Raw genomic sequence first — 12,108 nt, 5'->3', positions numbered from 1 at the left:
ATTAAAAATCAAACTCAAAAATTTAATCTAGCCACTTAATTGCATCCTCTGTATTACTGCGGCTGCTGGCACAAAGTTAGCCGATGCTTATTCCCCAGATACTGTCATTGCTTATTCTCCGGGAAAAGAAGTTCATGACCCTTAGGCCATACACAAGATTGGATTAATGTAATCTAATGAAAATCAATCCTACCTCATAATTCAATCCAAATAGTCACTAAATATGGCCAAGTGAATTAATTCTTAATTTTTTTTTCTTTCTGTTTGTTCTCAATTGAATTCCTGTTAAATGTGTAATCCCACGAAATTACTGTACTTCGGATTTATTCTCTCAATTCAAGACAAACCGATACCAAACCACTTAGTTATAGTTTTTTTGGGCTAGTTTATTTGTTCATAGAAACCACCTAGCTTGGGGTTTTTTATTTTTTCATATGACCTATAGTAAAATACTTTAAATAAATCTAATCTAAGAGGAGGGGGATTCGAACTTTTGTGCAAGGGAACGGTCTCACTGTCCTAGCCAACTCTCACGCCTGCCCGCCTAGTTATGCTTAAGCACCAAGAATGTGCCCTGTTTAGATATCGTCTAGGGCTAGGGCTAGGACTAGGGCGCTGGTTTGGGTTTTGACCGTTAAGACCATATAATTTACACATTCCTATGCTTTCTTCTAAGCCCAGTAACAACTTCTTTTCGAACTAGAAATAGATTAAATAGTCGAAACGGAAGCTATCGAGTAGCGCATCTGTAGTCTGAAAGGAAGGATGTCAATTTTCTAAACCTTGTAGGGCTAAGTCTTGTAGCTTCATTTAACATCACACAGAAAAGGGAATGCATCTACTAAAAAAAACAACAAAAGAACTTTCTACAATAGCCAAAAAATAAAAGAACTTTCTACAACAGCCAAAAGCATCTCAATATGACCTGATTTCATAACACAGAAATTTGGGCAGGAATTTCATTTATACAAGCAATTCAATCAGATAAGCACCAAAAACCTGCTTATCGTCTGAACTGAGTTCAGACAAAAATATGAAGCTGGTGAAACAATAACCCATTTTCTGATCAGGGAAAAATTAGCCACTTTACAGTTGGAGCTCCAAACCTCCTAATTAACATGGAGGTGCCTAACAAACTATATAATTGGGAAGTCACAATTCAACTTCCCAAACTTCTCAAAAGAACTGAATGTGCTAGAAACTCGGCAGGTAGCAACAACCATATCATCATTCAATCGGAAGCACATCAAGAATGGCCACCAGGATCAAAAGTAATGAGAACTGAAATTTCCATATCAGATGTCACCTCTAACAAATCAAAAGAATTAACGACAACCAACAGTCGTTTACCTGCAACTTTCTCGTCCGAGAGAACTCCCCCTGAAGATCGTTTACAAAACAGAGACCTTAGAAATATGGCAAGAACATCTACCGCCACTCTCGGCACTGGCCGCACTTCCAGCTGCCATTACCAGAAGATGACTCAATCCAAGGAGAACAATTACTGTGTATCAATAGCCCACAGTTCTGGCAAGACAGATCAGCGCCTGGTTCTGCAAGTGAACATATCTGACATTGCATGATATTAACATCAGATTCTACAGAAATAGTAGACTTTGATTGATCAGTGAAAGTAGCCATGTTATATTGTTCAGGGCCTCCATCCTGCAAGACTGTATATGGATTTTCCAGATTTCCTGACTCATCTGCAAATGCTTGGCCTCCATCTAGAAAGCCATCATCATCATCATCAGGTGCCAGCAACTCATTGATAGTGAAGACAGTTTGCGGTTCCATATTCTCGTAGTTTAGATCTTCATAGTCATCCATTATCCCACTTTTGACGCCATTAATGGAAGCATCCCATTCAACATGAGGGGATGGCACAATCTCCATAGGATTTGACTGGTAATTTGTTTCACCAGGTGTAGCTATTCCAGCATAAGTTATGTTACTCTCAGGAAAGCCATCTACATCCTCTTCACGCTTAACACCCCTTCTCACTTGTAATTTCCGTGGCCCTGGCCCAGCAGTATTCCATTGATCATTAACTTCCGAATTGTACTCTGTAATTAGCTCAACTCTAGCAAGGGAAAAAAGAAGAGGATCACCATCCTGTTCCTGTATGGATGCTTCCTCCATGGGAAATATTGGAGTAGCAGGCTCACAAAATTTAGAATCAGAAATGGTTGCAGAATCAGAGTCGTCTCCAACTGTTTCTTGCTTTGGACGCCTAGTGCGAACTTTCTTGCTCTCTTGCATCTTTATATCTTTAGGATCAGTGTAAGGACACACAGGTGACTTTATCCTGCGACACTTGCAACACTTGAAGCCCGCCACATCAGAAACCTTTGACTCCTCCAGTTCAACAGCATCAGCATGGTACCAATCTGCACGATCACAAACAGAATCCATCTTAGACACACACACAAAAGAGGAAAATAATTTTGCCAGAAAGACGGCACTTGTCAGAGCAAACTTACTTTTGCAAGTTTCACAACATATATACATCATATCTGACTGATATGGCATATGGCACAGGTGGCAAACAGGATACAACCCATGGGATTCCGAACCACCTGCAAGAAGTATGTTATTAACCCGGAAATGAGTGCCAGCTTCCACACCATTCTTCTTCTTCCATATAATACCCCAAGAACAAATGCTGCGGCGTTGTTTTTTTGCTGCCAATCGAGAGTCTGAAGTTGCCTGTTTTATCTCAGAACGAGTGTCCTGTGCTCTGACATCTGTTACTGGTTGACTGTAATTTTTAGGCCTTGCAACACTGGTGACGGTCACAGGAGTATGATATTCTTGCATTTGCAAGTGAAAAGGACTAGTTGGAGACTCCTTAAAGTTTTCATTTTTAGAGAGAGCTTTCGCATGGTAGCACTGCTTGCAAGTGATCAAGAACTCAACTTCCTCTTTTGTAGAAACTGTTGAGCTTATGGTACATTCCTCGTGACAATAACCTGACAAAAATATGGCAGAAATATAAACATTGATGAAAATTTTCCGATAAATTTGGGAAAGTTGGTAGTTGATCACATGATTAGCACTTCATGTAATATTTGTATATTTGGAAAGATTAGAAACTTGGTCGAAGAGGTTATCAGGAACTCAAAGCCAATTTTTCTAATTATAACACCATATTCATGAAGCTTAAAAAGAAGGTTTTCGTGTCAATGTACCTTGACAGGCACTGCACTTGGCCGCATTCCTGAATTTTACAACATGCAAAAGATGAGTGAATTTCGACATAGCACTGTAGAGAACTTAAAAATTAAAAAAGAATAATTATATGAAATGATTACCGCATTAAAACATCCAGTTGGCATGAAGAGCAGGAACACAAGTCCAGATTATCTCTCTTACACACAAGATAGAAAAATATGTCCCGGCGGGGAGCCTTCCAATGCCTTTTCTGTAACTTGCAGAACACATTCAAAGGCTCCTCAGCTGATGGAAAAAGCACTTTACCTAAACGTTCTTCATAGTCTTTAATCAAATATAAAGGAATCCGCAATTCAGGAAACCAGAACTTGTTCTTTCCATCCTCATTTTGCTCCATTTCAATTATATTTTTCATTAAACGGGAAGGCAGATGCTTTTGAGTACCGAAATCAACCCCATATACGTTACTGTTCTTCACAAATTGTTTGTCAAATATACTTGCATTTCTAAAAGCAGAAGCTTCTGTCTCTACACCCTTCCCATCCGGGAGGTTCTGCTCAGGACGAACAAGATCACTCCATCTCAGATGATGGTCCAGATATCTAACCTGGTGAAATTCCGATTGAAGTTTCTTAAATTCCAATTAAATTTAATATGCTTCCAGGCCAAAAGAGAAATAAAAAGAAAGTGGAGGGGCGAAGAGAGCAAGGAACTTAGGTATTTGCAAGATAATAACAAACCTGAAGTGCAAGCTGTGATGCGTTCTTACTCATTTCAACAGCAGCCCTCCATACTGATTGTCTGCTTCTTTTAGGAATCTCAGAGCCATCCGCATAAACTATACCAGAAATTTTTTTCCAACCACCTAATGGGCCACAAAAAAATCCATTAGTACACATCCCTTCCCTTTCCACCGAATTTGTGTATTAAAACACTGGAAATCAAACAGTCTACAATTCAAAGATAACAAGGGGGGAAAGCCAACTAGTTCTGCAGGAAGTGATGCAAAATTACCTTGGCGGGCTGCTTTTTTAACCAATGAGCAAGCCAAAATTGCTCTCTGGAATATAAGCTTTGATAGCTTCCCACCTTGCCACCAGACAAAACTTTTGTCATTGCAATCATCATCTTTATCTTCATGAATTGCATTCTGCTTTCTACCCCTCCTGTTGCTTGGTCCACGTTTTTGTGTTGTACCAACAGTGCATGTTGTACTTTGAATCACAGAAGATTCAACCAACCAATCATCCACCAGCTTAATCCACTCCCCAGACAGAGCAATGGTTCGGATATTTGCCTCAAGCTGCAGATAAGATACAAATCATCCGTCACAACATATTCATAAGCATGGATACTTATAACAAAATAATGCATCCAGATATAAGAGAGATACAAAGCTACTGAATAAACCGAGGGACAAGGTCACAATTTAGGGGAGAAAATTAATACGGAGATGCATAATTGGCTTCCAGGCATCTTTCGAAATTTTGAAAACAATTCACCAAGTCATAATTCAGTGCCAGTTGTACATTGAACTTTACGCTACAAGATACTGTTTTCCCCTAAAATAAAAGCACAAATAGGCACCAACTGCAACCCAAGTAGTCATAAAAATGCAAGAGGCTTACTTCACAAAAATATTGCGATCACAGATTAAACATAAGTTAAGGCCCAGTTTGGTAACCATTCCATTTTTAGTTTTCATTTTTTTCTTGTTAGATATAGAGGGAAAGTACATGGGAGAAAGGAAATGAATATGTGTGGTGGGAGGGATGTGGAAGAGATGCATATGAAATGGCATATAAAATGAAATTAAAAAAAACTCTAAGTAGTTTTCTTTTTCAAGTTTTTGTTTCAAACATTCTCCTTCTTTCCCTCAAGATCCCTCCTCCCACCACCCTCCCTCCACATTTCTTCATCCCTCATTTCTCCCATATACTTTTCATCTAATCTCTAGCCAAAAAAAAACTTAAAACTAAAAAACCAGAAACCAAAAACTAATGGTTCCCGAAAACGACTATGAAATCAAAAGTTTTCACTATGGTTTAAATAGTGATTGCAGTTATAAGCCATGTAAACCTTACAAAATATTTACTATAAAAATAAAAACAAAGCAAGTGCAATGGAACTGATCAATGAAATTGAAAAGTTAAATTTGAAAGAAAATGATATAATTGCTATACATGGTAGGAATTTCAAAGTGGGTAGGAAAGAGAAGGACCACAAGGAGGCACCGAAGGTGATAGGGGGTTGGCCTCTACCATCGGGTGAGGAAAGAGACCCCTTTTTTTCCCTTCCCTCAATATATATGGCGCGCTTCACTAATATAATGCTCAAGTAAAGGCTCCAACCTACTCGTTGCCCACAAGCCTTTATTTGAGCATTGTACAAGTGCTTAGGATCCTCATGCTTTCCATATATCTACTGGGCTTTGAGATTCAAATTGAAACTCAAACCAGGTCAGCAAAGTTAAGACATAAATGGAAATAAATTTGCATATAATCCTGCAACAAAATGTCCTAATGAAAAAGTACAAAGCTACTTAATGCCTAGGAGAAAAATTACTAAGCCAATTAGAATCTATACCAAATAACCAGATATGATAGGAATTTAAAAAACTTACTTCAAGCAATAGCGCTTTTATTGTACTGAAAGTTGATGCTTGATAAATTCGTTTGCGCCATTGTTTTCTATAATTTTCATTGACGAAGGGACCAGTTATGAGACCACGTAAACTCTCCTCCATGTATAAAATGTATGTTGCGATGCTTACAAGATTCCCCTCCCCATTCTTTATTGGACGAAGGCTGGCAAGGATCTTCATAGCACCTTTGGTGGCACTCAAGGCAGCATGATTTAGCATACATCCCCTCTTGCTGGCAACTAGAGCCTTACAAGAAAGACACCAACCACACCTCTCCCTTGGAACCTCCACAAGCTTCTTTTCAGAACTTGGCCAGAAGAAACGTGAGGCTATTAATGAGAAGGCTTTTGTTTGTAATAAATTGTTTGCAGATGCAACTTTCCTGGGATTTGCTAAAGCATGACTATCAGAAACACGAGCTTCTTCTGATGATATTACAGCCAGTTTGGTAGCAGCGGATGCAGCAAACTCCCCATGCATATAGTAATTTATGTATGCCTGAGGTTTATAAAGAGCCCCCATGTATGCACAATTGACAACTGAGGTGGAGTTAACCTTTCCAGAATCTGCACGATTGCCTTCTTCACTATGTGTGGATAAAGTCACTGAAGGATGCATACCATTTGCATGCCCATTGTAACAACTACTGATGTTCCCTGAGGCGCATGTCGTGAGGTCCACTGCAGTTGATCTGTCAGCTGAGCTTTGGTAGGTCAAGTCAGATGGATCAGCCTGCTGGCTACCAGAACCAGTTGAAGTACCTGATTTCATTTTCTTCCTTGCATGTATCTGCATCTTTGTAGGCAGGCACTCCAGTGGTGTACTGTCACCATTGCTATCAACTTGAATCATATCAAAGGAGGACTCTAGAGATGAAACTACCACATTATCGACTGTAACATTATGGATTTCCTTGTCAGACAAAGTAAGTGACTGGGCAGAAAAGTTCACATCTTCCTTTATATTTGGCAATTTAATCTCTGTTTCAGTCATTTCCGAGAAAGATAAGATGCTTTCTGGAATATTCCAATATTGTAAAATTGCCTTGCACACCCCCATGTAAAAAGCTGTGTGTTGCCCGGATGCATACAGAACTTTCAGGACTTTTGGAATGTCATTCTGATTGTAATATCTAAGACATGCTTCTGTCTTGATGGTTGCCTTGAGCCTGCAAAAATCACACCAAAAGATTATGAGCATGCAACCGGATAGGTTGAATGACATTCCAAATGAATGAGAAGACAATAAGAGCAACTCATAAAGACAGAACTGAAGAAAAATTCCAAGGCAGGGATGGAGTTAATACAGCATGCCAAAAGCCAATAACAATGATTCCTTTGAAAAAAGGGTTCATCGCTAATTAAAATGCGTAACAAACAGAACAATAGGGAACTAAAAACCAAAGATGTTGAAAACATACACCAGTAAGTGGTTGCAAGTACCCATGAAGATGTGCTCGTAAGAATCAATGCCAAAGATTTGTGCTCCTTTAAGGGATGTTCCCGTTGTAATTGCCGGCCCAATCTTATTAATTGTGCACTCAGGACAATACCAGGACCCTTCTGGTATAGACAACTTCATCAAACCTATACACCTCGTGTGGTAAGCAGATGGACACCCATCACAACAAATTAAGGTCCCATCCATGCCACAAAGCCGACATTCATCGGAGTTACGATCCAAATCAACATCAGTAGCATCCGCATCCCCTTTCACACCTTTGGAACCGATTAAATTTGAGTTACCAGATGATTTTATCTCATGAACTTCTGTAATAATTTCCACAGCTTCTCTGTCCTTGCAGGCAGAAGTTTTGGAATATCTGGGATGCACCCTTCTTGGCCCACTTACAAGAGGATTAGTTACTTCTGCATCATAATCTATTCCGACTTCTGATTCTTCACGCATGTCTAATTCAGCTCTTATATCTCTAGTATCTAAGACATCATCGCAAAGGGTTTGCAAAATCATTAATTTCCTACCAACTGATAATAAATAATACTCCTTGTCCAAAACCTCATCATAAAATCCTTTCCACTCAGGTCCTTTAGCATATCCCATAATTGTCACATACTGGACCAAGTAAACAGGCCAAGTCAAAGTATCAAGCAAGTTCCAATCAATGCACCTGCAGATAAATTGTAAACATGATCCTGAAAGTTATTGATGGAACTATAAATAAAAACATCAGATATAAGTATGAAATAGATAATTCTTTGCTGCAACCATTTTTGTGGTTGTAAACATAATACAAGGGAAAAGGGTGTTTAACGCCATATGCACTTGCATGCTCATATGGTTCCTTCAAAATACTGATGCTGTAAGAGATTCAATCAACTAGAGGCATTGAGAGTTGTATGTATAAGTACCTCAAGCATTTTGGAGCTACCTCTGAGCCATCGGATGAGAGTGTTTCAAGATGATGCCTCAAGGCACGCAACAAAGCAACATGAATTGCATCCAACAATGTGTTTGGAGCATGGAAATTAAGTGACCCCACAAAATCATCCAATGTAAATGGGTTTAAGAACAAGGGGATGCTAAATGATCGCAAGAAACCATAAACAGAAAAAAGATGTGAAATGTACTGCTCTGGCACGCCTATAGTTCCTGAAGAGGGCGGCAACTGCGGTGGTGGGACAGGTGGGGGCTCAACATCAATACCCATATCCCTATCCCTTGCATACTCACACGAATCACTAGACGAATCAGCATCACCTTCAACTTGTGTCTCATCAGTTTCAATCGTTACTCCACCGCCCAACTCACTCAACGCAGGTGCTTCAACCCTATCCACCTCAGGTGTCGATTTCACAACATTCTTATCCAACCCAACTGCAGTTTTCGTACTTAATTTTGACACCAAATCATCTAATTTCTTCCTCCTAGCACTCAGATCAGTATCAAAATCATCATCACCAACAAGTATGCCACGAATCTCACCACTCTCCAAGTCCTCACAATCACCGTCTTCATAATTAACTCTATACAATCCAGCCTCGTAATACACAACTTTCCCAAGAAAAACTCCACTAGTTCCGAAGTCTTTCAACACATATCTACCAAGCAACACCATCGTCCTTGTTTCCACAGCCCGTTTCTTAGTTTCAGGACCCGCTTTCCGATCATCAGCAACATTTTCATCCTCCGGTCTCCGTTTCCTAGGACGACCCCTCTTTTTGACAACCGGAGGGTCCATTTTAGCCAATCCGATCGGATCCTAACCCGAAATCAACCGCCAAAAAAGCCCTAAGGTTCCCCTAAAAATATAAAAGGGTCTCTTTTAGACCTAAGCCATAAGATTGCGAAAACACTTCACCTGAAATGCTGCTAAATCCAGGATTCGTGCAGATCCTATAGAACCAATAACAAAAACAATAGAGGGGTAAATCTAATGTGATTTGAACTAAATTTTAACAAAAATAACGTTGAGATTCTAAAATGTTGTATATTTTGCTGTTTCAGAAATTGAACAAATATATGCACACTGGCGATACCTTGTTAGGGTTCGATAACCGCCATTGTAGACGTCTCTTGGGCTTGGTGAGAGAGACAGAGAGACAGGCAGAGAGAGAGAGAGAGAGAGAGAGAGAGGGAGAGAAGCCCTAATGGGACAAAACAACTGCCTCCCCACTACCCCTGCACGAGTTAAATTGTCACGCGTTCGATATCCATGACTCGGAACTCGGTTTTCGAGTCATCAGGTTGCACTCGGACGAGTTGGAATTGACTCGGATGATTTTATATTATTTTCGTAGCAAAAAATTATTACATAACATGAGATTTTTTTTGCTGCGGCTCTATGATACACTATGATGCGGCTGCGGGGCCACCTTATAAACAATTGTAAGCTCTCATTTTTCCCTTTATGGGCAAACTGTGAAAATAGCCGGATTTTTATTTTGTTATTCTTTATTTATTAGAGGTAGTACTAAAATAATACATATGATAAATATTGACATTTAATCATTAGCTAATCTATGATTAACATTTCAATAAGAATTTAACTCAATAATTTGTACTTAAGTCTATGATTATATACGAGAATGGATATTGGTTTATTGTAATGAAGATTAAAATTAATAGCTTTAATCTAATGACTTGCACTTTAATAGTTACATCATCATGAATACAACAATATAATTACAAACTAATTTCATATGAAATTTGTTGAAGTAAGGAAATTTTGAGATATAAGAGGTCACATAATAGTTATCCGTCTTCCCACATGTCCATTTTCATAGCAATTATAAACATATGACCATTTCTGCTAGTTTATTATGCATTTTCAATATTTAAATTAATTAAACAAGATATAGTGAGAAGAAACATAGAATAGAAAAGGTTATAGTAAGGGCTTTAATCAAGTTTCAATACAATATGTCTATTGGGAATCTAATCAAGTAGCGTATGTTCTGGCTAAACACGATCATGCTTTTTCAGCTACGTGTGTTGATTTGGAAATTTTTCAATGAATATTTTACAATGGAGTTACGTTTGTGATTTATATGGTGTAAAGATTCCTCGAGGATCTTCTTTGTAATGTTTGTTTCTTGACTAAAAAAATTAAACAAAAAGTATAAAAAGAAGAAAAAAACATGACTAACAATTATGTGAACCCATTTCTTAAAATTACAAGAAAAGATGTTTGAGGAGAAAGTCAAAATTTTATCTCTTTAAAAACCAAAAATTGTCTTTTTATATAGGACCCACCACCCACTAGGCAAGCCCATGATTTGGTTTTGGTTGATATTTCCATTTGTCAGCTGATCAAACCAATTGTACAATAGTGAAAAGCTTGCATTTGCAGTAAATCGAGCCCTCCATAACTAACATTAAAAAGTTGAAAAGATAACCCAAAAGTTTTTATAAGCGAGACATAGAGTTGACTCAGAGTTGGAATGAGTTAACTCAGAGATTAATCCGATCCCAGGCCGTATTAAAGGCCCCCGTGCTTAATGTCGCAAATTTTGTTGTTCTCCCATTCATGACACACTGGTTATGAGCAAAATGGCGGGAACAATTTCCCTATAATAAAACTCCCCGCCAAATTCTTCAAGGTTTCAAATAAATAAGAGAAAATTGTACCAAAATAAATTAAATATTTCAAACGAAATTGGTAATTAAAATTTTGGAATGGAGGGTTGGGGTTGGGATAGGAGTCACAGGACACACAATCTAATTTTAAGTGCAATTTATCTTTATCTAATTTCTTTTAAATATGGTGGTGTTAAATCATTTTTCTTCTAACTTGAGAAGGGAAAACATCATTGTTCTTCTAAAATCTTCCTAAATTTAATTATAAATTAGAGACATGAATTTTGTTTTTCTTTTGCTAAACACTCTGACATGTTATTTTATTTAACAATTAGTCTAGGAAACTGGCACTCTAAAAAAGTCATCATACATCCTTAAAAGTGCACTTTCTCTGTTATGATTTTATAATAGATGTGTGAAAGATTATTTTTTTAAAGTGTCAATAATTATTACCATAGAAACCCGTAGAGACAATAAAATCATATTTGAATGCAACCTTTATTTTATTTAAATGTAATACTTATATGACTTTCATGATTTCTGGCAATGAGATTTTTCACAAGGAACTATCCCAATTTGAGAGTCGTTGGCTTTTCCCCACTTGAAATGGGTGCCTTCTCCCTAAGTTATGTCTCATATTTGAGGCTTCTTGCCTCATATTTTGTTTTTCTTTACATTTTCTCTTTTATTCCCTACTATGTGCCCAACCTTTGAAACCCTAAATCTTCCCTCTCTCACTTCCCTTTATTCCCCACCCACCTTTGTTTTTCATCCTCCACTTCTCACATATACACACTCCCCTTATATCCCTTTGTTTTGATGTTGACCACCCATGGGCAAAGGTTGCATCTCTCCGCCGGTTCTCAATAACCACAATTTGCTCTTCAGTTCTACATCAGCCGCTCCTATCGTTCTTCCTCAGTGTCGTGTGGTGGTATGAGGATGCGATTACATTGCATATTGCACTTGATTCTTGGATTATGGGAGTGCTTCCGCACGGGTGGCTTGCTCATCCCTATCTTCCGTTTGAATTTTTGGTACCAAGTTACTCCTCCTTGGTGATGATGGTGGATTTGCTATGGTGATGTTATTAGGTTGCTAAGTGGTGTGGCTGCTGATGTGTTCTAGATCTATGGTTTTTTTTTTTGTTTAATGTATTTTTGGGCTTAACTTGGTTAAAATTATATTTTGTATCTTTATGTTAGGCCTTGTGCTCTATGTTTGTGGAGTCATTCTATAGCAAGGGCCATATC

At 38.3% G+C, this 12,108-nt stretch overlaps 1 protein-coding gene across 1 annotated transcript; it reads right to left on the bottom strand.

Moving 5' to 3' along the window:
• Nucleotides 1-909: 909 nt before the first annotated feature.
• Nucleotides 910-9,421, bottom strand: LOC110755280 (DDT domain-containing protein PTM-like). Its single transcript, XM_021956462.2, has 10 exons — nt 9,316-9,421; nt 8,188-9,172; nt 7,239-7,946; nt 5,798-6,986; nt 4,189-4,477; nt 3,915-4,039; nt 3,315-3,781; nt 3,192-3,220; nt 2,484-2,972; nt 910-2,390 (listed from the first exon to the last, which is right to left on the bottom strand). The coding sequence occupies exons 2-10, from the start codon at nt 9,015-9,017 to the stop codon at nt 1,429-1,431; spliced, it is 5,088 nt and encodes a 1,695-aa protein (XP_021812154.2). The 5' UTR covers nt 9,018-9,172; nt 9,316-9,421; the 3' UTR covers nt 910-1,428.
• Between the last annotated feature and the right edge of the window lie 2,687 nt (nt 9,422-12,108).

Source organism: Prunus avium, chromosome 6 (assembly GCF_965620075.1).
Source record: "Prunus avium chromosome 6, drPruAviu1.hap1.1, whole genome shotgun sequence".
NCBI classification, from domain to species: domain Eukaryota; kingdom Viridiplantae; phylum Streptophyta; class Magnoliopsida; order Rosales; family Rosaceae; genus Prunus; species Prunus avium.
The sequence above is the reverse complement of the archived record's forward strand: the minus strand, read 5'-3'. Positions and strand labels throughout refer to the sequence as shown.